At 42.7% G+C, this 27,948-nt stretch overlaps 1 protein-coding gene across 7 annotated transcripts in view; it reads left to right on the top strand.

Annotated features, from left to right (window-relative positions):
- TBC1D8 (TBC1 domain family member 8) overlaps positions 1–27,948 on the top strand; it is a 105,414-nt gene that overhangs the window by 45,408 nt on the left and 32,058 nt on the right. For 3 of the 7 annotated variants that reach the window (XM_006133189.4, XM_075917115.1, XM_006133187.4), the window contains exons 2-5: positions 1,351–1,506; positions 9,434–9,552; positions 13,386–13,614; positions 21,609–21,849. In XM_006133189.4, the coding sequence (XP_006133251.2) occupies positions 1,351–1,506; positions 9,434–9,552; positions 13,386–13,614; positions 21,609–21,849 (745 nt within the window). Of the gene's footprint in view, positions 1–1,350; positions 1,507–9,433; positions 9,553–11,033; positions 11,056–13,385; positions 13,615–21,608; positions 21,850–27,948 lie in introns of those variants that run through there. The other 4 variants (XM_025189715.2, XM_075917123.1, XM_006133188.4 and 1 more) reach the window with 2 other exon arrangements.

Genomic DNA, 27,948 nt, shown 5'->3' with positions numbered 1-27,948 from the left:
TGATAATCCGGTACTCCCTGGGTCCTAAAGGTGCCGGATCATTGGAAGTTTACTGTACTAATTTTGAAAATATAAAACTTAATTGAAGATGGAGACTTAAGAGAGATTCTAGTGAATCATCATTGGAGCTTGATTGATTCTTCTTAGTTTTGGCTTTTCAATTTGTTTTTATAATATTTAAACTGTGGCTAGCCTGGCTGTTCTGGAGGGTTGTGGTTGGCATTTATTATTTTGATTTATTTAGTACTTGTATTCAGCTGGAAACTTTTTCATTACATGCAGTGAATGCTGTGGAAGTGTTAAGCAGAAGTAGAATGTGAAAAGAGGAATAGGCTGCTGTGATCAGTCATTCAAGAACAGAAAAGGGAATTTAAGTTGAACAAACTGAGGAACAGGATAAATAACGTTAATTTCCCATGTACTTTTATGGCTTCATTGTATAGGTTCATTTCTTGTATATGTTAAAAATTACCATATTTTACAAGTCTGATCTTTATCAGGGTTTTCAGAAGTGCGTTGTCTAACTTCTGCCACTGATTTAAATGGATCAGGATTAGTCCTACACTAAATACTTTAAAAAAATCCCTACTCACAGACTTAATATTGGGTTGAAAAAAAATAATCTCTGTGCTGTTTCTTTCTTTGTTATTCACGTGATCTTAAATATTATGAAGCTTGCAGGCTAGATTGTGCTATGCAGTGGCCCTACAGCTTGCTCTGGTGACAGGATATAGACACATAGATACTCCTAATTGTGGTGGTGGTGTTGACAAAATACAGAGTTTTAGGACCTTTGTACAAAATTAGACATTTTTCTGAGGCAGCAGGGGAATAAACATATTAAAAATGGAGGATTTTTAATTTTTTTTCTGATTATTTTCCCTGTAATCATTGGAGAGGGTTTGGTATTTTCTCTGTCATATTTTCACCTGAAAATTGATAACTTCAGTTCAAAGAGACAGCAGTGTAATATGCTAAGATTTGTTTTACTCAGGAGCCAGTTATTATGAAATAGAATCTGAGACATAATGTGTTTGAGACTGTTCTGAATAACACATTTATGCATTCTAACCATAGCTTAGGTTTCAAAGCTTCTGTTAGTTATATGTACACATGACATAATTAACCAACTAGAAGTGTAAAAAAATGGTCTTCCGATTGGTCTGCCTGGCCGTCTAGTTTTTGATGCATTTAAACACATCTCCATTTTATAAGCCTTTGTTAGAGAGCTTTGTTATAGTTTTTGTTCTGTGCTTAATTTGAGGGTGTTAAACCTGAGGTTGAATATTGATACACTTGTCTCAGTGCTCTTGTTGTTAAAAAATATTCTTCTTTCTTCTGTGTATTCAGGTCGTTTGGTAGGTGCCTTGGATGCAGTGCTAGATTCTAATGCACGTGTTGCTCCATTTCGAATTTTACTTCAAGTTCCGGGATCACCTGTTTATTCTGCCATAGCATGTGGTGAGTTATTGAATGGATCAGAAGTTTACTGGGCCATAGCTACTGGTGAGTTACATATCAGTTTAAAAAAAAATCCCTGAGCATGCTCAGTATCTGCATGTCAAGGAAGCTGAAGGTAACCAAAATTAGTAACCTCGTGTGTGTAAAGGCTAATAGCTGTGACTTGTTTTAACAAACAACATACCTGATGGTTATAATTCCAGGTGTTAATAACATAAAGGAATGTTTTGTTCTGTTAAGCAGGAAAAAAAAATCTGGCTCTTGCTGCCTTCCGTTATTTTTCTGTCTGTTGCAAAATGTCTTCATTCCGTTTACATATTTATCGCTTCAGATCGTAGTTTACACAGGCCACTTGCAGCAGGAGGCTTTTTGCCCTGGTATCTCATCAACACATCAGTACCTGTAGTTTATTTTTTAAAAGTCTCCTAGCTCATCTGATCACAGTACAATCTCATTAGATTATTTTAAAAATACAAAATGTTTTTAAATAAATACATGTTTTTGAAGTATCATAGTATGAGTTCCAGTTTTCTACTTGCACAAAATCACACACACCTGCCCGGCCCCTTCTCAAAGGTTCCCACCCCTCACTTACTCACCCACTGTTGCTCACCCTCGCCCACCATCACTCACTTTCACTGGGCTGGGGCAGAGGAGTTGGGATGCAAGAGAGGGCCAGGGCTCCAGCTGGGAGTGTGGGCCCTGAGGTGGGGGTTGGGGTGCAGGAAGGGGATCAGGGCTGGGCAGGAGTGTGGGCTCTGGGAGGGAATTAGGATGCAGAACGAGGTGCAGGCTCCAGGAAGTAGTTTGGGTGCAGGAGGGGTAAGGGTTTTGGGTGTGAAAGAGGATTCAGGATGCAGGCTCTGGGCGGGAGCTAGGGTGTGGGAGAGGGTTCTAATTTGGTGCAGGAGGGGGATCAGGATAGGGATGTTAAGGACTAGTGGACTATCTGATAAGCAAATGCTTATTGATAGTTAGTCGACTAGTCGATTTCCCCCCCCCCCCCCCTTGCTGCCTCTATCCTCGTTGAGGACTCTTGTACATTTCAAAGCTGGCACCCACATATAGCCCGGAGTCAGTGGGACTTCCTGCTGGCCCTGGTCGGAGTTCTGCATTCCTTCTTTGAAATGTATAAGAGCCTTGTACATGTTTAAAGGAGGAATGTGGAAGTGCCTATCAACTATTGAATTGTCAGTGGAAATTCCATTGACTACTCGACTAATAAAATAACCGTTACTTAACTTCCATAGATCAGGATGCAGTGTTCAACTGCGTTGTGGTGCTTACCTCAGGCAGCTTCCAGCTGGTGGCACAGCGGGGCTAAAAATTTGTAATAATAGCGCTAATATTTTGAGAACACTTGTAACATTTGTAATAACAACAACACTAACACTAAACATAGGGCACTGAAAATTAATATTTAGTCCTGCCATGAGTGCAGAGGACTAAACTAAATGACTTTGAGACCACTTCTAGAGCTATGATTCCATGAAATAGTATCAAAGTCCCTGTTTTTCCTCCCATCCACACTAAGTATATTTAAAAAAAACAACAGCAACAAATGGTCTGGTAGCACTTTATAGAGTAACAAAACTATAGAGTGCTACCAGACCTTTTGTTGTTTATTTCTGTACAGACTAACTCAGCTACCCCCTGAAACTTCTAAGTATATTCAATTAGGTTTTATGAGTTACAAAAGATTCCCACACTTGACTATAAAAATGGCGTCTGGATATTTTTATCAAAACCAGTTATAGAGAGAGAGGATATTGGGCATTCAAAGCTACTTCTTGAAGGAAGCTGCTAAAATTTCCAATGATTAACTTTCTGAAACTCCTTGAAACACAGGAGCACTTCAGAACACAAATTATTTTTTTCCTCAATTAGAATATTTAGTGAAATGAATGGTATATGCATGTGCTTTATTAATTCATTAAAAGACACTCACCAAATAAAACCATTAACCAGCCCAAACAGTTTTTTTTCCTGCTGTGCTCCTGGGCAAGATGGTGCTGAGGAAAGCTCCAGAATCCAGCAAGAGGGATGGGTGAGACCTGGGGCTGAAGACGTGGGATTGAGAGCTACCCTACCAGGAGCTGTGCTTGGCCTGGGGTCCCTGCCCCCTGACTTCTGGCCAATGGAAGGGACCTGGTGCAGAGAGGAGGGTGCTGGGTTGTCTGGGGTTGGAGGCTTAGATTTCATATCACAGGGCTTGCAGCTCCTGCTCCTCACTTCTAACTTGTTGCCTAGCAGCTGCCCGGCAGGCACAAGCCCTTTGAATAGAAGCTGTTGAAAGGGCTCAAGCTTCTGGGCAGCTCTCAGGCAACTGGACAGTGGGGCAGAGCTGTGAGCTCTTTTCAGTTGCTTCTGTGTAAAGGGCTTGCACCTGCTGGTGGCTTCCAGGCATTACAGCCACTGGGCAGGCGAGCCCTTTAAATAGAAACAATTGAAAGGGCTCGTGTTTCTGGCTCCCTAGCAGCGTGCTAGAGGCTATGGGAGCTGCTAGCCCTTTTAAGCCTTTCTGCTTAAAGGGCTGGCGCCTTCCCTGCGCCTGTCAGGCAACTCGTGGCCTAGCAGCTGCAGAGAACACGAGAGCCGTTTAAATAGAAACAGCTCAAAGGGATCCCATATCTCCGGCAACACACTAGAGGTTCAGGGAGCTGCAAGCCCTTTCAGCTGTTATTCAAAGGGCTCTTATGTTCCCCACAGCTGCTAGGCAAGCGTTGCCTGACAGGCACAGGGAAGGCGCCAGCCCTTTAAATAGAAACACTTAAAAGGCCTTGCAGCTCCCCCCACTTCTAATGCAGGGTTACTCAACTTTGGAAGCCCTGGGGGCCACAATGATACTCACAGCACATGCTGAGGGCTGCAACTTAAATGCAAATATATATGCAAATAGCTTCTTTCACACTGAAAGGCATGAATACAAAGATTAAGGCAAGACTTCACAAAACACAGGCCCTGTTTAAGTCAGTTTTGCTGCTATTAATAAAATGCAATATTTACCCCATTTCCACCCATATGACAGCACTTTTAATGAGCAATGACAATCCAGGAATTTAACTACTAAAATGCATATCAACAGAAGACCATCATATTGACTTGCTGATGTGGAGCGTGTTTCCAGTGGAGGCCATGTTCAAAGGATCCCTCCCACAGGCTGCGTGTTGAGCCCCGCGTAAACCCAAACCGCGCTGTGGGCCGCAAACAAACACTGTGGGTTGCGTGTTGAGCACCCGTGCTCTGAGGCGTTGCGAGGGAGTCAGAGACTCAAGCCCTTTTAAGTGCTTCTGTTTAAAGGACTCATGCCTTCCCTGCGCCTGTCAGGCAACGCTTGCCTAGAAGCCATGGGGAACAGGAAAGACCCTTAAATAGAAACAGCTTGCATCTCCAGCAACTTGCTAGAGGAGCTGGGAGCCCTCCCAGCTGTTGGTATTTAAAGGGCTCTCCTGTTCCCTGCAGCTGCTAGGCAGTGTGTTGCCTGACAGGTGCGGGGAAGGTGCCAGCCCTTTAACTAGAAACAGCTGGGAGGGCTCCCCGCACCTATAGCTCATTGCTAGGAAGCCAGAGATGCCAGCCCTTTCAACTGCTTCTATGTAAAGGGCTTGTCCCTTCCCTGCTGGGTGTGGGGAAGACGTGAGCCCTTTAAATAGAAGCAGTTAGAAGGGCTTGCTCCCCTCTCCCACGCCAAGGCAACTAGCTAGGGGGTGGGGCCTGAAACTGCCTTGCGGGCTGGATCAAAGCCCTAGGTGGGCCGGATCTAGCACACTGAGAGGCTTTTGCCCTCCGCTGGCCTAGGGGATTCAGGCACATGTTGGCTGTTTCTGGGAGTTGCATGGAGCCAGGAAAGGCAGGGAGCCTGCCTTAACCCTGCTGTGCTCCTAACCAGACTTTTAATGGCCTGGTCATCAGGGCTGACTGGAGCCGCTAAATCCTTTTGGACTGGAGGTTCCAGTCGAAAACTGGATGGCTGGGAACCTTAGTGCTAGGTGACTCATAAGAAAATGTTCTTTGAAGACTTGAATTTGTTAAACTAATTTTTAAACTAATTTTTAATGAACTTTTTACCATAGTTTTTGAAGCTGAATTCTTCTTCAGAAAAATAAACTCATTGTAATTCATAGCAACCCCACTGTGTGGTGTTAAGGCCTACTCATTTTCATGCATGCATTTTAATTCACTTTCTGTGCTCTCCTAGGTAGTTATTCATTCTTCCTAGTGTTTTGGAAAGAGCTGGTGTAGACCTTCATAATATATTTCCTCTCTTTTTTTCATCATGAGTTGAGCGGTGAAATTGCTAACAATGTTGACATTTAAAATACCACCAATGGTGTTAGATTTAGTATTAATTGAAATGAGTAGGACAGTTCACACATTGAAGTTGTAGTTTATGGCTTACTGAAAACTCTGATAGCTATCTCTTCATCAGCTCATATTACATTTTGAAAGCAAATGTGTATATGCTCTCCCTTGTACCCCTGCAGGAAGTGCACCAGGAATGAAAAAAAACTGCCCTATGGATGTCTGTCTGTATCACAAAACCACTGTATGATTTTTAGTGTTTTTTGAAGTTACGAAACTGGAACAAAGGCTAGAAGGCCAGCACTGGTGTACATTTTTATATTTGAGGGAGAGCTTGCAGAGAGTCTGTTATTTTTGGTTGTGGTTAGTCATTACCATTTCCTCATTTTCATAATTGCTGTTCACTTGAGACTTTTTATTTGAAAGGGAAGAACACAGAACTAAAGAGGGAATGTTTTGTGAGAGGATACTTCATGATCGTAACTATTTCTCTTGTAACGAAGAAAATGAGTTCACCATTTTAAAATGCAAATTCTGTGTTCATCTCAAAGAGTTTCAATGGGGTCTTTCAACTGGATGACTAGTCAAGAAAATGGCAGATGAAATTCCATATTGATAAATGCAAAGTAATGTACATTGGACAATATAATCCCAACTATACTTTTTAAATAATGGGGTTTCATTTGGCTGTTGCTGCTCAAGAAAGAGATCTTGGAGTCACTGTAGACTGAGCAGACATTTTCAGAGAAGAGTAGCCATTTTAAAAAGTGAACAAGGTTAAGAACCAGTAGTAGAGGGGTTGATAATAAGTTGAGAAATATCATAATGCTTTTGTAGAAATCCATGGTATGCCCACACCTTGAGTACTGTGTGCAGGTCTGGTTGCCCCATCTGAAAAAAAGATACATCATTTAGAACTGGAAAAGTGACAGAGAAGGGCAACAGGTTGGGGTATAGAACCAGCTTCTCCTTGAGAAGAGATTAAAAATGCTGGGACTGTTCAGCTTGGAAAAAAGATGACGAAGGGAGGATAAAATAGAGTCCTATAAAATCATGCTTAGTATGGAGAAAATGAAGAAGGAAGTGTTATTTACCCTTTCACATCACAAGAACCAGGGATTACCCAATGAAATTAATAGGCAGCAAGTTTAAAACTCACAACTTCACACAACACACAGTCATCCTATAGACTCCTTACTAGGGAATGTTGTGAAGGACAAAAGTATAAACTGGTTGAAAAAAGAATCAGTAAGGTCATGGAGGACAGATAGATCAATACGTGTTAGCCAAGATGGAAAAGCCTCTTACTGCCTGATGCTGGTACTAGATAACGGGGCAGATTACTTGATAATTGGCTTGTTCTGTTCATTTCCTCTGAAGTGTCTTGTATTGTCTGTTGTTAAAAGAAAGGATGTTGGATCATTGGTCTCACCTAATATGGTGTTTGTTCTATTTCTTGTGTGACTTTTGTAGTTAAAGCAAGTTAGCAGTTTTATGAGCAAAAAATCCATAAAGACAATAAGAACAATACAAATTTTACTTGCTTCTGTAATCTTCTTATTATGAAAAGCTTCCTTCAGCAACTGGGAAAGAGGCAGGCTTCTTGCTAGGACTGGCTATGGCAGTCAGTAACACAACAGAACCTGACTTTCTTTAGCGGACCCTTTGGTCAGAGAGAAGGAAGTCAACTTGAGCAGCATTTTGAACAGAATGAATGAGTAGATAGTAAGGCAGAGAAAAGATCTACAGCACTTGAGGTGAGAGGTGACCAGTGCTTGGACAAGATGTTTCACAAAAAGGAATGTGGCAACTATTATGGAATACTCCTCCTTTCTGTGATCCTTCATTCCAGACTGTGTGCACACAGACAGATTTGTTCCCCACCATGTTTACTCACTATCTACATGGCCCATGCTTAAAAGTTCAATTTATTATTTCATAGTATAACCGCTCCTGTGAAAACAGTAGGCCTAGTGTTCTTAATTAATACCCTACAACATGCAGCCCTCTTAAACATTAGCACAGGACACATAATGACTGTGTTCTTTCTTTATGATTTTTTTGCCTTGATTAATGATATTTATGAAGGTCCATCACAAGATCTTCCTGTTGTGGAAGTTAAATCTTGGAAAGTTTCCCTGCCAGTTGGCTTTCCTTATGGGAAACCTAACAGAGGAAGGTGGAAAATGTTTAGCTAAATTTATCATCTTGCTGTGAGACGACATGCAGTATTCTTTGATGTTTAAAAACTCATATGTTTTGTGATGAGATTTGTACTTGAATTTTCTTTTTCCTCTTCCATGCTCTGCTCGTCTCCCCCCTCCTTTTTTATATATTTTTTTATTTTTTTTACTGTTACCCCTCTTCCCAGCTGGGCACTGAAAAGAGCACATCATGCCTGTTTACCTATCTTGTTTAATGAGGGAGGAGCAAGTCCTATCCTGTTTACTGTCTGACCAGCAGGAGCTGTCTTGTAATGGGGTGGCTAGCTTTTCTTCTAATAGCGCTGTTTTACAACTTTTCTCTATTCCTTGCATTTGCTCTTCTGTTCTCATGTTTTTATGACATACAGCTACAGCTTTTTTGAAGCAGTAGCGTTCAACTAGCAGTTTGCCTGAAGCTAATTGCTAAAGACTAAAATCTCATTTTGGTATCCGTTATCTACAAATGGTCCTTAAAATGAATAAAGTGTATTGTTTTTAAAGAAATCCATCATGTTTCAAAGCTTATTCTGTTAAGAACATAAGAACGGCCGTACTGGGTCAGACCCAAGGTCCATCTAGCCTAGTATCCTGTCTACCGACAGTGGCCAGCACCAGGTGCCCCAGAGAGGGTGGACCGAAGACAATGATCAAGCGATTTGTCTCCTGCCATCCCTCTCCAGCCTCTGACAAACAGAGGCCAAGGACACCATTTTATCCCCTGGCTAATAGCCTTTTATGGACCTAACCTCCATGAATTTATCCAGCTTCTCTTTAAACTCTATTATAGTCCTAGCCTTCACAGCCTCCTCTGGCAAGGAGTTCCATAGGTTGACTACATGCTGTTTACCCAATTCTCCCCAAAACTGCAGACATTTTTATTTTAGGCTTGTCAAGCTGTGTTTAAAACAACCAGATCCCTTTGGTATCCAATACCTCGATTTTTACAAAAAGCCTTCACAAGCAGGTTACCAGATTACAGGTCATGTAAACTCTTCCCGAAGGCACACACATGGGTGTGTATGTGTGAGAGAGAACATTTGTTTGTGGGGAGAGCAGGGATAGTTAAATCCTAATTCAAAGTTTTTTCTTACTGCTGCTTAAGGAAAATTATGTCAAAATAAGCCACTTCCTGAGAGGGCAGTAAGCAGCTTTGTTGTTTTTTTTTTTTTTTTTTTGGCTTTGAAACTCAGCAACACTTGCCTGCAGAGAGCCTGTATTCAGATCTTTGAAAACTAAAAGTACTAAAACTACTTCTTAAAGCAGTATTACCTTTGTTTTCTCTAATTATGGCTTGAACTGTAACATTTTGTTTGCCTGTTTGCTGCTAATAGTTTCCATTTGTGATTTCAGAAATTTAATTTCTCTTAATGTACTATGTCACAAGTGCGGGTTATTTCTTTTTCTAGTTAGAAGAAATTGTGAAAGAAATGACATGGCTTTTAATTAGCTCTTTTTTATCTTTCTAGGTGCCACTTTAGAAGAGATAAATCAGCACTGGGAATGGCTGGAGCAAAACTTACTCCATACTTTGTCTGTTTTTGACAATAAAGAAGATATTGTTAGTTTTGTCAAAGGAAAAGTAAAGGTAAGAAAAGTTGTCTTGCTTTCATCTTTCCCTTGCCTTCTAGTAAAGAAATTGGTAGAAATAACTCTTGATATTGTAAAACTATACCAGTCTACCAAATGTTTGTGTCCATATTCGCTTTTGCCCATCTAGATGGTATTTTTGATACAGCTACAAAGTCATCTAATTGTATCTGTTTTGGTCATAATTATATTAGTTATGAAACTAGAAGACTCACCTGGTATTGCCCGGGTCCTTAAGGACAGGGGGCTGGCAGTTTAGGGGGTGTAGGAGTCAGGACAGGGCCTTGGGAATATGGGTGACTCAGGGCAGGATGCTGAGGGCATGAGGGGTACAGGAGGGGTGGGTGGGGGGCTTTCTCCCTCCTTCTATGGCCTTTCCCAGCCTCTCTCAGCAGAAGCTGTTTCCTTTCCCCCCGTGACACCTCTTGGGATGGCGATGGGGTGGTAGTGGGGGTGGGGGTGTCTCCCTTCCCCATGGCCTCTCACGGGGTGGGCAGGCCAGTGGGGGAAGTCACCTCGGTGGGAGGATCCCGCTTACTTGGTCTGGTGGGAGGCAAGATGGCGATCTCTGTCCCGAGCTGGCCACTCTCTTGGTGGCACGGCTGCCTGCAGTGGCCACTCTGTAGTATATTTCTCTCCTGTACTCACTGTCCCTGGTCACTGTGAGTAAGCACCCCTCCCTTTGTATGTTCTGGAAAACTGTCCCATTTTCTTGGCACAACCAAATCCTGATCTTGCTTTGTTAGGAGAAGAGGAAGCTGTGCACCGAATTTGGTGGTCCTAGCCCTTACTGTTTAGGAGGAGTTCTTGAACAAACACTCAAAGACAGACAGAGGCACATTTCTAAAATATATAGATAGATGTTTTTCTTGATTTCCGCATTCCATATCGGTGATCTCATGAGTATGCTGTCATCCAGCATTGGAAAGAGCTGGAAAGTATGTTTACATAGTATTTTCATCTAATATCCACATGCCTCGGTGCTTACAACATGATTAAAAATACCAGTTGCACCATGCCTCAGGAAGCTACAGGAATAACAGCTGTGTAGTCTGTCATGTACTGTAGTTAAATGTAATATACTGCCAATTACCTTTTGTTTAATACTTTTAGGGGCTGATTTTCAGAGGTGCTGAGCACTTGCAACTCCAACTGAAGTCAGTGGGAGCTTCAGGGTCTTAGTACCTCTGCAAATAAGGTCGACAACTTCATTTTTTTCACTTCCATTATACATTCTTTCCCATTCTGGATTTACCCCAATTTTCTTTCATGTAATAGATCATGTTGTATTGTTTCTTGAATTTTCTTCAGTATCTGTTTGTTCTGTTTTCTTGATCCTGCACATTGTATTTCTATAATTGTGTACCTTCTTTTTTTTTTTCCTGGTTCCTTCCTCTCTCCCAATCTCTCTGTCTTTCTCACCCTTTCCTAAAACATCCCATCCGTCTTTCCTGTTTACACCTATCCATGCACCGACAGCCACTGGAGATCCTAGGGAAAGGTATGTGTGTGTGAGGTTGCTCCACACCCCGGAAGGCTCAGACGGAAAGGGCAGGACCAAGGTCAGCTAGCCCTCAGTGCTGCCCAGAGCATGGCGCTGCCCCCCCACCTCCAGCTTCATTGCCACCCTGGCCTCCAACCCTCCCCCATCCCAGCCCCATGGAACTCCTGGTGCAGTGAATCAGAGGGGCCCGGGATTCCGACTACCGTGGCTGCTGCACTAGCAGTGGCAGCCGGGCTCCTTAGGATGACTGAACTTACTAGCATAAAACTCATGTGTAAGATGTGATAGGTCCCTCTGTCCAAGGGCAGGGCTTGTATGAGAAGCCAGGCTTGGTCACACACAAACACTTGGAAGGGGGAGATTGCTTGGGTTTCTAAGAGAGTATTGTCCCTGCACATAGGTGGTACTAGGTCCTGCCATGAGGGCAGGGGACTGGACTCGATGACCTCTCGAGGTCCCTTCCAGTCCTAGTGTTCTATGCTCAAGGGGCTCAATCTTTTAATGTTAGAGTGTAGTCAGCACAGAATCACGCTGATATCTTAGACATGAATCTCTAACATCATTGATATCCTTGGTCTCATGGATAGCAAGTAAATGATCTGTGATGTTACAGGAAAAAAAGGCATTCAGATATGTTCAGAATTCTATCCAGGGACTATGTATTTAAAAGACTGGCTCCAAATAGTCTGTATATCTACATTTTATCCCAAAATGGGGAAAAATAGCACCATCACCTACTTAATCCTTTGTGTAACATCTGTAAAACATGCACCTTGTTGAGAAGGTTTTTTTTTTTTTTTTTTTTTTTTTTAATTCCTGTTTCTGGCAGTAGTTCAGTGGGCTTGCTTTCCTTATTACGCCCTGTACATCCAAGTGCTGTGAAAGGTGTGAATAAAACTCAGATCTTTTGATAATCTTGTGGCCATGGAAGTGAGAGTAGGGCTATGTCTACACTACAGTTTTTTTCGGAAAAATGGCCATTAAAAATAAAATCGCAGATCAACCACATTTTAAGTGTGTTTTTGTGCAAAAATATCGAAACAACAGAGGAGTTTTTCCGGCATAGGTATTCCTCATTCTACGAGGAAGAATGCCTTTTTGCGAAAGAGCTCTTTTGCAAAAAGGTGTGTGTGGACCAGGAAGGGGGATTTTTGGCATGGAAAGAGAAAAAAGCACAGGTGCCCTGGTGGCCATTCTGTACATAGCAGAGCTTACTTTCAAGAGAGCGTCCATGCAGTCTGGATGCTCTTTTGCAAAAGTGCATCACTTTTTCAATGCAATTTTGCAGTGTGGATGTGCTCTTGCACAAGAAGTTTTTGCGGAAGATCTCTTCCGATAAAAGCTTCTTGCGCAAGAAGCCTGTAGTGTAGACATAGCCTAGGAAACCTAGAATTCTGCAGGTTTCATACTCAATAATAGGCCCATATTTTTTATTATTCTATCAGCTCTCTTGTCTTTGCTACAGACATCTGGCATATGGGATTACAATATACCGGGAGGACTGATTTGTATTTTGTAGCACCGGGAGTGAATTTGCTTTTAGCCAACTAATTTGCATTTAACTGTCTTTCCTCCTTATTTATTGTACAGCCTCTTCCCGACTTATGAACTGGTTATGGACCAAGCAGTTGGTCATAACTCGGTTTGTTCGTAAGTCAGACCCCATAGAGTTACACTCGACCGCGCTGTTCGTAAGCGCAGATCGCGTTCGTAACTCGGGGCCCGCCATTTACAACAGCTTTAGTTGTGAATGCAAACAGTAGTAAGTTGACCGTTTGCAATTCGGGGACCGGCTGTAGAACTGGAATGAAAAGACACAGCACATAATTAGTTTGTTATAAACGTATTTTAAGTCTTTGAAAAATAGTTAAAAGCTTATTACAAGTTATGGCATACTTCACTTGACTGTTTCTTGGTAATAGCACTGATCAATATAAACATTTCTTACTGTAGCTTTGTGCTGTGTAAGCAAAATAAAAGCTTCTACAGCCATAATATGCTGAGTGGAATTCCAGTAATGTTTATGGCTTTCTCTGAGTTATTTTAAATAATTATGGTGATCAATGCAAGTCATTATTGATATCAAGATTTTAAATAGTCGTTTGAACAATTTTTTCAATTATAATCTAGTGTCAAAAAGAAGACTGGGTTTGGAAATGTAGATAAAGAGCCTGCAAATACTAGGTAAATGTCTGTATAACTTGCAAATCAACTTGGATACCTTCCTAAGAGAGAATCAGGATTTTAAACATGTACTGGTAGCTTGTAATAACTAGTTTGGACAAACTACTAGTTTGCCCTAACATGCTATCTTGTCATTGAATCAGGCACTGATAGCGGAGGAGACCAGCAGTAAACTAGCACAGCAGGAGGAGGATCCTGAGAAGTTTCGAGAGGCACTAGTGAAATTTGAAGCCAGATTTAATTTCCCGGAAGCAGAGAAGTTAATTACCTATTACTCATGCTGCTGCTGGAAGGGTAAAGTTCCTCGCCAAGGCTGGCTCTATCTGAGCATCAATCACCTGTGTTTTTATTCCTTCTTCCTAGGCAAAGAATGTAAGTGTGGAGGTACAAAAACTATGTACCTATGCAGACTTATAACTTTATGGGTAATTTTTAAGTAAAAAATATTTGTCTAATCTTATTCTATGATATTTGGCTAATGCAATAGTGAGAAGTTCTAAATCTTATTTGGTTAGGATCAACTGACTTGTTCAGCTTGAGTCCATTTGCTTTTAAAAATTCCATGTTGTCATTTGTTGTCCGTTTTTATTTTTTCACTCCCAACAAACTCTCTTCTTATTAGCGTACAAAGATAATTGCTTTAAGCTACTGAGTTTTTTTTTTTAGATGAGATTTGGCCTGTAGTCAGAGGTGAAAGAGGGCCAGTACAGTGTACCAGTGAGACATGGTCGCTGATACCTGCCTTTCCTAGCCGATGTCAAAACGCTGCCATGGCAGTACTTTAATGCCTCTTTCCCTGTTGCCCTTCCCAAAGCTGCTGACAGGGAGGAGGGGGGCAAAAGGGGAAGCTGACACAATGCTGATGGACCCTACTGGCAGGGCTGCCAATGGGTGGGTGGGGGGAATGGGCAGCGGCTCCAGATCCCAGTGATTTTAAAAGGTATTAAGGGGCTCTGAGGCCACTGCTGCCCTGGCACTGGCCAGAGACCTGAGCCCTTTAAATCACTACCAGAGCTCCAAGTGGCATGCACTGTACAGCCCCGAAGGGCTCCCTGGGGGATGCTGGCTCCCTGCCCTTCCCCTAGTGCTTGAGGCCCTGACCCTTCAGGGTGCGCAGAGCTGGGCCTGTGTATTGGTAACACTTCTAAATTACTTTCACTACTGATTGTGATGGTGATTGTGTGGTGGAAGTCAGGAAAACGGTCCGTTCTCAAAGTGTGCTAGTTTGGGCCCCAAAGTAGATCAGCCTTAAATTGTATCTGGTGTGACAGAGTCTGAAATACCTATTTTTAATACAGAATGTAGTCATTCAGCAGCAGTCCCTCCCCCACAGGTGCACACATGCACACACACTAAAATAGCCACTGTTAACAGCTGCAGTTAGACAGCAAAGGAAGTGTAGGTTAGCTAAATACTTCGTTCTTAGAACTGTGTGACATCAGTTATTCACTTGAAAGTAATGTGAGCAGTAAACATAACAAAGCTATGTCTTGTGCTCATGGGGCAAGGTAGAAAGGGAAAATCAGTATCTTCAAATGAAAAGGAATGACACTGTTTTTTGAAACTTCTGAACAAGATTTACAGATAAGGGAAAGTTAAAATAAACAACTCCCAAATATCCTAAAATGTTTGTCTTCCCTTTTCAATTTTTAAATCTTTCACAGAAGTGACAAGTTAAAATTTTTAAAAGGGCTTGAGAAATCTACCAGATAATCATTACTAACGAGTCAGTTTCAAAGATATTGCCTCATGTTAGCACTGGAGCTCCAGGGAGCAGTCTTATGATATGCCCTCCATTGCCCAGTCTTTGATGATGGAAATTATAAATGAACTTCTAAACTTTGTGTGTGTGTGTGTGTGTGTGTGTGTGTGTGTGTGTGTGTGTGTGTGTGTGTCTCTCTCTCTCTCTCTCTGCATGAGTAGTGGGGAGGGGAGAGAAGGGGAGACGGGGCGGGGGGGGGGGGGGGAGGAGAAGGGGAGAAGATGTCTGTCGGTCTTTTTTTCCTTCCTTTCTTCTTTGCTTGCATCCTTCCTTAACAGGATTATGCTCTGAAATAGCACTGTAAGGATTCCTATAAATCCTACTCCAGCAGGAACAGCGGAATGAAACTTGGTTAATTATACTGTAATGATCTGGGAGGCTTTCCTGTTTATGCATAGAAGAGTTATTTTGTCAAATCAAATTGTAATCGTGTGGTTAATCAAATATTTACAGATTTAAGGCTGAATTAGAGTACAGTAAAATATGCCGAATGTTAACTCTTAATTTTTATGAATTAATACATCCCCTCTCCAAAATAGATGTCTCTTTTTCTTCTACTTTATGAGAATTCAGGTTATTTTGTTGTACTTGCAATTGCTGATGGTTATAATGTACATGTTGCATGTGTCTTGGGAAACTGTAATTGTTGTTTTGCTATATAGATACCTTAATCTCTGTTTTAAATATCTTACTGATTGTCCATTAACATGTGAAATACTTTGTGATGTGGATGATTTCCTCTCACCATAGTTTCCAACAATTATGTCTTAATGATTCCTGTTATACATATGCAGGGCTTGACAAACTATACAATCTACTCGCCCGTGGCAAGTAGATTTCAGCCACATGCCCTGTTCATTCGTGGCGTGTGCATGCACAATGCGGCTCTTGCGCAGTACGGGGCTGGCGAGCGGTTTTTGCCGCCGTTTGTCAAACCCTGTACATATGCATTAGCATACATAGTAAAAGTTACAAATCAAAGCAGACATGAAATACCAGAGAGGAGTAGGAGCTATCATCAAAAGCCTAAGTCTGTGTCAGAGGGAGGCACTTATCTCTGCTTGAGAACCAGTCATGAATCTTTGGCACCTAAGCTCTTCCCACAAAATACAGTTGGTCGCAGCTGCCTTTGGTTCCGAGCACTCAGCTAATATGTAGGAGACCCTGTTGGCCTGATTTGAATAAGGGATTTGAATCCAATCTCCCACCTCTTAATAGAGTGCCCTAACCACTAGGCTATGGGATATTCTGGGGTAGGTATCTCTCAGTCCTCAGTGACTAATTGCTGAAGCCATTCCACTGTGCAAAACAAGAGCAACTGAGAGATTGCAACAAGAGCAACTGATAATTAGCATTGGAACAGGGAATTGAACATCCCAGGGGAGCCTCCGGGCTATGGAGTTAATTCTCACTCTCTCTGACCACATTCCCATTTGGACTTAGGCATGAGATAGGTACTTGGGTGTCAGGACTAAAGCTTGATGCATCAGGATTATCCAGACCTCAGGGTCTTTACTGGCAGAAACATAGCCATCTATAGGATTACGTGGCAACTGACTGGGGTGTTTTTTAGCATCTGAGGGTACGTCTACACTGCATGCTTATTTTGAAATAAGCTATTCTGGAATAGTTATTCTGAAATGTGCTATTTCAAAATAATCTGTCTACACTGTAGGAAAGCGTCAAAATTAGTCTGAGGCAGGCTTGCCTAATGTAGACATGCTATCTTGATTTAGAGCCCCAGGAGGCCCTGGGGAGGAATAACTTAGAATGGCCCTGGGTGAGGGACTATTTCGCAATAGCAGCAGCAGAGTGTCTACACACACCTTATTTTGAAATAGCTGATTCGGAATAGGTGTTATTCCTCATAGAATGAGGTTTACAGATTTCAGAATAAGTCGTCCATTATTTCAGAATTATTTCGAAATAATGGAATGGCCGTGTAGACGCTCACATTATTTCAAAATAACGGTGCAGTGTAGACGCACCTTAAGCTTTGGATTTAGATAGCTAAAATAGCAGTTAGGCTAGATCCACAAAGGGATTTAGGCACTTAGCATTGCTTAAGTCTAATGAATTCAGAAAATAATGCCAGTAGAACATGGCTTTTGCACTCTCTGCTGAGTGAAACTGAACATGAATCCAAATCAAAGACAAAAGTGTTGGCAGTCATTTTAATTCTGTTTTATTGAAATGGTTCAATGTTGTTGGATTAATAGAAATATGGGCAAAGTGCTACATCTTCTGGTTCTGCTACTTGACTAAAAAAATCCTTAGATTCTTTCTGGTGCATAGGCAGCAAGTTATATGGTCCATCCTCCAGGAATATTCAGAGATGGGGGCCCTGCTCCACCAATATTTGGAGCTGGGTCTCTCCCCCGCCCTGCCTGGAGTGGGCCCCATTCTCCGAAGGGCCACAGGTCTGGCTGGTGGCTGCTGGAGAAGGAGGGGGATTATGATGGGGTGCCGCAGCCTCAGCGGGGGGCACCGTGGGGTGGAGGGAGTGCATGCGCAGTGTGCTGAAACGCCGTGCAACAGCTGAGAGGGGAGACGCCCGGGTGTGGCATGATGTCACGGCTTGGGACTTTAAAACCACGCAGCCCAGAGTTGCACCTCACAGCCCAGCTCCAGGCCCGGCAAGTGGTCTGGAGCCCTGGAAGCAGCTGGGGCCCGATCACAGACTCCAGTGCTGCAAACTAGAAGGAAGAAAGTGGGGAGGGGAGAGGAGAGGAGAGGAGAAGAGTGGAGTGCGGTGGGGAGGGGGAAAAATAGGGGGAAGGGGTGGGAGAGGAAGGGGCTTGTGCTGAGGGGAGGGGGGCAAGTCAGGAGAAGAAAGGGGAAGGTACCAAGGGACAGGGTGGAGGAGAGACAAATGCCACGTGGCCAAGTGGAGACTGAGGAAAAGGGCAGGAGGTGAGGTGTCAGTGGGAGGCGGGACAGGGTGATGCTGGAAGAGGAGAGGGAAATGTAAGGTCATTGGGGGCTAGAGGGGGAGGTGCTGGGAGAAGGCTTGAAAGAAGGGGTGGGCATGAGGAAGGTGGGGATGGAGCAAGTCATGTGTGAGGGCACAGGGTAATGAGGGCAGAGGATGGTGAGGGGGTGAGCATCAAGGAAATAAAGGGAAAAGGGGGCTGGGGCAGTGAGGGAAGACGGGACACCAGAAGGGTGCAGAGGTAAGGGAAGATGCAGGTGCCAGAGGTTTCTGGGGGTGAAGCAGAAGGGCAGACACCTGCAGGGGAGGCTGAGGGAGTTGGGTCTGTTTAGTCTGCAGAAGCGAAGAGTGAGGGGGAATTTGATAGCAGCCTTCAACTTCCTGAAGGGAGGTTCCAAAGAGGATGGAAAGAGGCTGTTCTCAGTAGTGATGGATGGCTGAACAAGGAGCAATGGTCTCAAGTTGTGGTGGGAGAGGTCTGGGTTGGATATTAGGAAAAACTATTTCACTAGGAGAGTGGTGAAGCACTTGAATGGGATACCTAGGGAAGTAGTGGTGTCTCCATCCCTAGAGGTGTTTAAGTGTTGGCTTGACAAAGCCCTGGCCGGGTTGATTTAGTTGGGATTGGTCCTGCCTAGAGCAGGGGGCTGGACTTGATGCAGGAGTGCAGAGGAAGGTTTTAGGGGAGGGGATGAGAAGGGGTAGCTCACATGATCAGAGTGAGGCTACTGGAGGAGAGGGCACAGGGGGGAGAGAAGGGCTGGTGGAGGGGGGCAGGTCTCAGGAGGGCTGAGGGCAGGGAAAAGGGCAGGAGTCCGAGTCAGGACAGCAGAGACTCCCGAGAAAATGCAAGCCACCGAGGGTTATTGATCAAAGAGTGCTTGATTGTTTCCATATTTATTTGCAATAAAGGGAAACTGTTAAACGCTTACGGTTTCCAGTCCATTTTTGCATTTTTTTAATAAAATATATATTGGCTTACAGGGCAGATGGGTGTGCGGGGACTGGCGGCGGCGGGGGGGGGGGGGGGGGGGAGAGGGGAGAGAACTAGACCCATTCTGGGCACCACCAAAAATTATACAAACCTGCCGCCCCTGTTCTGGTGCTGATGTGAGTTTTATGTGAAGTCACGGTATGTTGACACAAGCACTTACATTGAAACATGTTCAGAGATTCTCAAAGGAGCTATCAAAAGATTTAGAATTTTGAAAGATTGGAATGTTCAGTTTTTTAAAGGGGGTACTGTCAGGTTTCCATAGTTTTTGATTAAGTTTTAATTGTTCCTAAACTTTGAAAATATTATCTTTTTCTACAAGTTTGGACCTTTTTTTTTTTTTTTTTTTTTTGTCATGCTCCTCCTGTTTCTTACAGAACATAAGCCATTATGTGTTACTTGGTTGACTTGTTTGACAACAGCATTAGTAGTAATTAATGATAGTACAACTCTAGATAGCAAAGGGACTAAAAACTAGTTATCTGGCTCCACTGAGCTGAAATATTTTATGGCCATTCATAAACAATTTGTGCGTCATTAGCATGCTTCACCTGAATAGGAAAAGTTAGTATCAGGGAACGTTCTTGATAGGATTATAAGTTATAGAATAATATAGTAAACTCAGAGTTTTTATAAATGTAATTAATTATCATGGATATGTTTTATATAATGAAACAATCAAATCAAGGCAAGGCTTTACATTTTATTGACTTTTTCTGACCTTTATACCAACAAGAGATTTGCCTTGGATATTGGCATACTAATCCTTCTATTGATAGGTAATAAGAGTTCTGGGTGAGCTTCCAGCAGTTGTTAACTCAGGTGGGGAAACTAATTTATTTTCAAGTGTTTTTCAGTAAATAGTAGCCAGATTGTTAGTCTTCAAAGCTCATATAAAAGGCAGATGATCTCCTGCCATAATTATCCAATGTATGCTGATCCTTTTTCTCTTCTTCAGGTTGTGACTGAGGTGATTAGCAGAATGTCAATATAAAAATACTATGTCATACTTTAATTGTAGTTGGAGTTTGTCATATGCTGTGAAATGTTACTCGACAATATTTAGTTATCAGTTATTTAAAAAATTAAAATGGGAAGATTAATGTGCATAATAATTTTCTTCAGAAGTCTGTTTATGGGTGACATTACAGCCTTCTTAAAATTTCTATTGGTAGTGGTTATGTGTGTGTGTGTGTGTGTGTGTGTGTGTGTGTGTGTGTGTGTGTTTGTAGCCTATACTATATAGTATTTCTCACTCGTCTTTTCTCCTTCATTATACTGTATACATGATATAAGTATAGTATAATCCAGACGCACATAGACTGCTCACAATATTTTCTGATGACGTGGTCCCCACAGTAGTTAAAATTATAGTAATTTGTGAGCCTTGAATTTTATTACTGTTTCTTGGTGATCTTTGTAGCCTTGTTAAAGAGTGGGGGGGTCTGTCTCATCCTCTTCAAAGGATACGTCCGATATATAGATTTATAAATTTTACATATATGAAACTGTTAGCTCAGAATTTATGCCGCATGATAGTATGAGAGGACCATGCTATGGAATGCACTGTTAAATTCCCTAGTTCAGTAAAACTCCATTGGTCCGGCATCCAATGCTCCGGCACTCCTGATGGTCTGGCACCATCGGGAACCCGGAAGTGCTCCGGGCAGCCGGACAACTGGAGCTGCTCTGTGCCCGGCTTCCCCAATTCAGCCGCTGCTGAAACTGACCAGCAGCTGAATCGGGGATGCCTGAGGCAGAGCAGCTGGGGTGCTGCCAGGCTGGTCCCGTAGTGCCACCCCTTGGCACCACGGGTCCAACCCGGCAGCACCGCAGCTGCTCTGTCCCAGGAGTCCCCAAGAGCAGCTGGGGTGCTGCTGGGTTGGTCTCGCAGCGCTGAGGGGCGGCGCTACTGGACCAACCCGGCAGCACCCCAGCTGCTCTGCTGCAGGAATCCCCTATTCAGCTGCTGCTGAAACTGACCAGCAGCGGCTGAATGGGGACTCCTGGGGCAGAGCTGGACTATCGGAAGGGGGGGCTATGAGGGGTCTGGAGTGGCATCCCACCCCAGACCCCTCATAGCCCCCCCTTCCGATAATCCTGCATATTTTATAATCTGGCACCCTCTGGGTCCTAAAGGTGCCGGATTATCGGACGTTTACTGTATAACCATTTCCATGTTGTGTTGCATAGTCATCCAGTTTACTTATGTTTCCAGATTCTGGGCCTAATTTCTTAAAAAATCCATTATGGAAGTAAGTTTCCTTACAACTATCCAAGTGAGTAGGAGGTCAGCTTCTCACCTTTCTCTTCTTCAGCTGGGTAGAGGCCCTGGAAACTTTCCTCACGTTATTGCCACCTGCTAGTGAATGAAATGTGTCCTGCTTTGTGGGGAGAGAATTCCTGTCAATGTTACTTGATCATTTAGTGTCTTACATAAAAACTAAACGAATCTTAAGTGGGCAGTCACTCGAAAGAGAAGCTTTCTTCTTAGAACATAGGAGAATTAATAGTGGCTACATATTAGGTTTATGGGTTTTTTAATATATAGAAGGAATATTTCCTTCCCCTTTATACCTGTTTAAAGTTCTTAAGTTTAATATTTTTGCGTATTTCTGAAGTCTGTGAAAAGTTTAAACTCCATTCCTAAGAGGTTTTTGCTCTTTCTCAAATGGCAGTAAAACTCCTAATTCCCTGGGTCGATGTTCAGAAATTGGAAAGAACCTCCAACGTCTTTATGACTGATATCATCCGTATCACCACATCAAATAAAGAACGAGATTTCTCCATGTTCCTTAATATTGATGAGGCATTCAGGATAATGGAGCAGCTGGCAGATGTGACGCTCCGAAGGCTACTGGATAATGAGATCTTTGAACTGGATCCAGGCCTCCAGGATCCTACTCAGATTACAAAAAGGTAAAGAGCCAAGTTCTTGCTTGCACAAAAAGAATTATAGAAACACGTTTCCCATTTTTCACTATTTGATTAGCTTGACAATATTTAAATACAGGTTGAACCTCTAAAATCTGGGACTCTCTGTTCTGGCAACATCTGTGGTTGTCAGGACCAGGGATATTGCTGATCCAGGGAGCCCTGGCTGGCCAGAAGCTGGCGGTGGGAGTGCAGCTCCATCCAGGGCTGGCAGGGTGGAGGGGCCGCAGTTTCAGTTGGGGCTGGAGGCAATGAGGAGTGCAGCCCCGGTCAGGGCTGGAGTCAGCAAGGCCAGCACCTGGGCATGCAGCCCAGGCCAGCGCTGAGGGAGGGTGCAGCCCAGGTCGGGGCTAGAGGCAGCAGAGAGAACCCTGTTTGGGGCTGGTGTGCTGGGAGAGAGAGCCCTGGCTGGGCTGAAGGCAGTGGAGCAGGCAGCACGGAGCGCAGCCCTAGTCAGGAGCAAAGCCTGACCTCCCTTGTCTGGCAAACTCGGTGGTTTGGGTAGGGATGTAAGCAAGTACTCAACTACCTGATAAGGCTAAGCTTTTTGGCGAGTCAAGTCGAGTACTCTACTCCCCTCTCCCCCCACTGCCTCTGAATGAGAAGCAGTAAGGGGGGAGTGGGAAACAGGAGCCAGTGCTGGGGGGGAGCTGGCTTAAAAGCTAGTCCCCCCCACTCTCCTCAGCACCGTTTCTGCAGTGCTGTTCCTTCCCAACTGCCTCTATCAGAGGCAGCGGGGTGGGGGGTAGGAAATGGCTTCTGAGAAGCACCCTCTTCCTGTGGTAGACCAAGGCTCACCGTGGGCTAAGGCTCCTCCGGCAGCAGCCCCTGTCCGTGGTTGGTCCAGGCTGACTGTGGGCAGGTTGGGCTGCCACAAACGCTGGTGGACCCAGCACCTCTCGTGCTGGTCTGGGACCTCTGCGCCTCTGCATTTAAAATGTAGTAAGAGCTACTGGGCTCAGTTCTGGCTCATGCTGGCTCTGGGAGCTACCCCACTGTGGCTCTGCAGAGCAGCTTCCCTTATCGACTAATTGTGTAGTTGATACAATTTATATTAATTACACTATTAGCCAAATAAGTGTTCTTTAACATCCTTAGGTTTGGGACCACTCAGGTCCCAAGGGTGCTGGATAAGGGAGGTTCAAGCTGTATTGAATAACTGTATTGTGGGGCTAAACTAGACTTTATAATATATTAGATATTCTAAAAGAGAATTTTTCAATATGTATGCAATCCTCCTGGAGCAGATATTCAAGTCACACAGCTACATTTTCTGTGTTTTGTGAAGCAAAATCACTGGGCTTTTTTTTTTGGCTTTCAAAAGTACCATTTAATTGCCCAAAAGAAAATTCCAATAAGTGACAATTACAGCTTCCTTGAAGAAAAGCATTCTTTTTGTTATGTTCTTTGTTCTGTGTAAGCTTTGGAAGTGCTGATAACATGGAAGCATTATTGTTTGTGGTCACACCTTCATGAGCTTCTGACAGATGGAAAGCCTCCACTTCTTTGTTCTCATAGTTGATGTAACAGTTCTGGGAATCAAAACTGTAGTGAGAGATTTATATGTGGTTATTTGTACTACACTTTGCCTTTCCAAAGAATCTTAGTGCATATAATCTCTATGTATATGGATCACTTACTCAGCATTGAAATAGAAGTTGTCTCTGAAGAAGGAAAGTGGTAGCCATTCTGTGTTGATTACACTACACAGACGTGTGCACACACACACACTTGCACTCTCTTTAAAGGACAGTGAAATTGCAGAGGGAATGATAGGTGAGCAGAATCTAATGACTAAAGTTGGAATTTGCCTGGGACTCCGTTGCTGACTTGTATGGTCTGGGCGTCATTCCAGGCATATAGGTTGTGCTTTTCCCAGTTATAAATCCAAGTCCCTTGACCCTCTGGAGAGAACTGTACATCTTCCTATATCTAGATCACTCATGCTACATAAATGAATGATTTGTGAATGGTATCTAGGTTCAGAGAAGAGTTTCTGCTGATGAGAACACAGGTGCACCAGTAACAGTTTTCCTTTACTAATATGCTTCCGTTTTTAGTGGCTATTTCTGCAGTGGTGCTGAAATTACAACCTCCTTTCCAAACACTTGTGAACAGTGTCATAGGATCTTTAATAGCTGTTGAAGATTCCTATACACTGTTATTTTTCCCAAGCATTTTAAATTTATGCTTAATAGGTAAAGTTCATTAAAGTTACTGGGGCTAGGATTTTTGCCTAGTATGTCACCGAAGAATATATTTTGAACAGCCGGTAAATGTAATGCAGGCAGTAAGCAGTAAAAATTCAGTGATGCTAGAAGTTCTTTTAAACCTAGAAGATGTGCTCCAGATTTTAAATAAATGCTTAAAAGGATATTGTTGAGATTGTTGGCTTAAAAAAAAAAAGACTGCCTTGGTAATCATGTTTGTGTGCACGTGCACAAGTCTGAAGAGTCAATTATATTTCTAAACTAAGGATGTTAAAATGCAGCTAATTGATTAGTCAGATGGAATTTCCGTCGACTAGTCAATAGCCCTGCTGGGGCTCTTGTACATTTCAAAGGAGGAATGCGGAACTCCGCATACAGCTCGAGGCCAGTGGGAAGTCCCGCTGACTTTGGGCTGCATGTGGGTGCCTGCTTTATAATGCACAAGAGGCCCCAGTGGGGGTTCGTGTGCATTTCAAAGCCATAGAGCTCGGGGTCAGTGGGGGACTTTGAATTCCCCACTGACTCCGAGGTCCCAGCTACGCTGCATGCCACTAGGAGCCTGGGGTCAGCTGAGGACTCCCCAGCTGACCCCAGGCTCTGTGCGGCACTTTCCTGGAACCCACCCGGGAGTTCTAGGGAAGTGCTGCACGGAGCCCGAGATCAGCTGGGGAGTCCCCAACTGACCCCGGGCTCCACTCCCCCTTTGAAATGTGCGGAGGTGGCGTTTCAAAGGGGCAGCTGCTGTGGAGCCCGGGGTCAGCTGGGAACTCCCCCAACTGACCTGGGGTTCTGGGGAAATGCTGCGCAGAGCCCGGGATCAGCTGGGGAGTCCCCAGCTGACCCTGGGCTCCACTGCTGCCCCTTTGAAACACACAGCGGCATCATTTTAAAGAGACAGCTGCCGCACAGCTAATCCACGGATCAGCTATGCAGTGGCTGCCCCTTTGAAACACCACCTTGGGGTTTCAAAATGGCAGCGCCTCACAGTTGTGCGGTGCTGTCACTTTGAAGTACCCCTTCTCCGCCGCTCTTTGCTGCCTCTATCTCATAGAGGCAGCAAGGGGCAGCGGGGAGAATTGATTAGTCGACTAGTCAAAAGACTTTGCTTATCGGATATAGTCTTTAACATCCCTATTCTAAACCCTCTTTCTGCTTTCCACTTCCTCTCCTGCTCCCCTCCTCCAAAGAACTTCCTTCAAACCCTATCTTTTGAATTAAAAATACACTGTGCCTTGAAGTACAGAAACTGTTGCACAGGAGCTATGACACAAATTACACACCATGGCTACGTCTACACTGGCCCCAAATTCCAGAAAAGTTATGTAAAGCAGGTAAGTCAGAATAGGGAAATCCGCGGGGGATTTAAATATCCCCCGCGGATTTAAATAAACATGTCCTCCTGAAGGTAGGAATAAGAGATCCTCTGGAAAAGGGCTTTATTCCGGAGGATCGTGCCAGTCTAGACGCTTTTTTCCGGCTTTTCCCCAAGCCGGGAAAAAAGCGGCGGACATGTTTGTTTAAATCCGCGGGGGATATTTAAATCCCCCGCGGATTTCCCTAATCTGACTTACCTGCTTTGCATGACATTTCCGGAATTTGGGGCCAGTGTAGACGTAGCCCATGGTTTTATTTTCCTGGGAGATTCCTTATTTGTAATTTTTGAGACCTCCTTTTCCTACCAAAAGACTCCTTGAATTCAAATTCTTAATTGAAACAAAAATTAACACCCTCCACCTACACAGATGTAAATATTAAGCTTAATAGCCCTCTGAAATATTGTAGTGACAAGGCCTTCAAGCAAATCAAACTACAGATTATATTCTGAATTCAGTTTGAAAAGCATTATGTATATTAATGAACCAGCAACGGGAACACAAACCATATAATCACACAGATTTTTCCTGCACTGCTCTCCTTTGTTTATATCTTTCTATATTTAAAGGAAGAGAGAGAGAATATTTTGCAAGAGAATTCCTGAGCCTGACATTCTGTAGACTGGCTGGTGAGTGGTAACTTGAGAGCACAGGCAGAAAGGACAAAACAAAGATGTTGAAATCCCATTTCCTGTACACAGGTTAGACTGGTAGTGGCTAGGTAGGTTGGTCCTTTGATGTAATATGATTCAGCAAGTTGAATAGTTGATAAATGAGTTGCTTATTCTAGAATATTTGGGTTGAAGTGATTTTTTTTTTTTTTTTTTTTTTTTTTTGCTGTTGCAGTAGTTCAGGAAATACTAATGCTCACAATTTTTCTTTGTGTTCTTATCTTATCCTTTTTGTGTCTTAGAAGCAAATATGCATATGTATTATAATACAATAGCAGAATTAATGTAATAAGCCATATCAGGGTGTATACAAATTGATGTAAAAAAATCTTTTCCCCCCCCTTCTTTTTCCATTGAAGTTATTCTTTTGGGGAAAATAATTTAAAATTTTAAAATCTATGTTAAAGCCAAAATTTGTGATAATTTATTAAAATAATTTAAATTACATTTAAATAATAGTCAAGCAGTAGGTGTTTGCTGCCAGCATTTTAAATACAATTAAACCTTGAACTGATGGAAGTCACTGGCTAAGCACTTGGAACCAGGGTTTGTTGAAGTTTTAACACCTTGTAGCTGCTTCTGACAGTTGAGAGAGAATATTTTCTTCATATAAGATAACTAGTTCAAGTCAAGAACTAGCTCATTCATAGTTGAAAAACCAATTGACAGTTGAAAAACAGCAGGAGAGCTTGTTTTTCCTCTTTCCAATATGTGAATAACAATGAGATGATAGAATGAGATTTACTAGTTCTAAAATATTGAAGGATACAGTGACCAGCCCAAAAAACAAAAAAGCCCAAAAAACAAAAAAAAGCTTAATTTACTAACTGCATTTGTTTTCTTTGTTTAGTAAATCCATTAGTTTTAAATGCATAACATATTTTGATAAATTATTTTTCTGACATATACAGTACATCTTAGATCATTTTACTAAGAAATAAAACAATTTTAAAATGTTATTTTTATGCATTGCCATTGAATTCCAATTTCCATCCAAATGCAGTTTTACAAAAATCACGAGTACAAAATAAATTAATCATCTAGTAAATGAGAAGCATTCACCATTTTCTAATAGAAGATGACATACACTTATTCAGATTCTTAATTTTTATGTTAAGCTATAAACAATTGTAAATGGATATTAGGTACCCTCCTGGTTATGAAAAAAGAGAACCAAATTAACCCAGCCAATAAGAATTAATCTTTCTTTGGGAAAATAATTAAAAAGTATCAATGTAAAATGAGATAATAATTGATATTTAAATTGATATCCTGCCTGCTGATTTTTAAATCACATTTAAAATTATTTGAATTACTTTAATTTAATGAGTCCAGCCTGGGCCATATATAATAAAAATGACTCCTTCATCTCCCAGTTAGTATTTTTTATACATGTCGATGGGTTGTATACTATGTTACAGGAGGATTGTGGCAATTCTTGTAATATGTCTTCGTTTTTGTGGAAAAATGAGAACTTGTGTGGAAGATCTTCATGTCCTATATAGACTACACATGGAAAACAGACACTTACAGTTATGATTCGTATTTCAGGGTTTCCTGCTGTCATCTTGCTGAAAAGTATTATAGAGCCCAATCCTGCAACCCTTTACTCTTGTACGTAGTGCTGTAATTTCAATGGGACTACATGTGTAGGAGTTGCTTCTTCGGGTCCATAATTTGTGACAAGCAATTAGACTTGCCAGATGCTTTCACCAAAAATCCCAAACATGGCAAACAAACAAAAAACGGGAGACCAAACTTGTTGATCCCCTCCCAAAAAAAAGAGACCACACTTGGTTGAGCAAGATGCAGCAAGGGAAGATTGTCTCT

The sequence above is a fragment of the Pelodiscus sinensis genome, chromosome 1, assembly GCF_049634645.1.
Source record: "Pelodiscus sinensis isolate JC-2024 chromosome 1, ASM4963464v1, whole genome shotgun sequence".
In the NCBI taxonomy this organism is placed as follows: Eukaryota; Metazoa; Chordata; order Testudines; family Trionychidae; genus Pelodiscus; species Pelodiscus sinensis.
The sequence above is the reverse complement of the archived record's forward strand: the minus strand, read 5'-3'. Positions and strand labels throughout refer to the sequence as shown.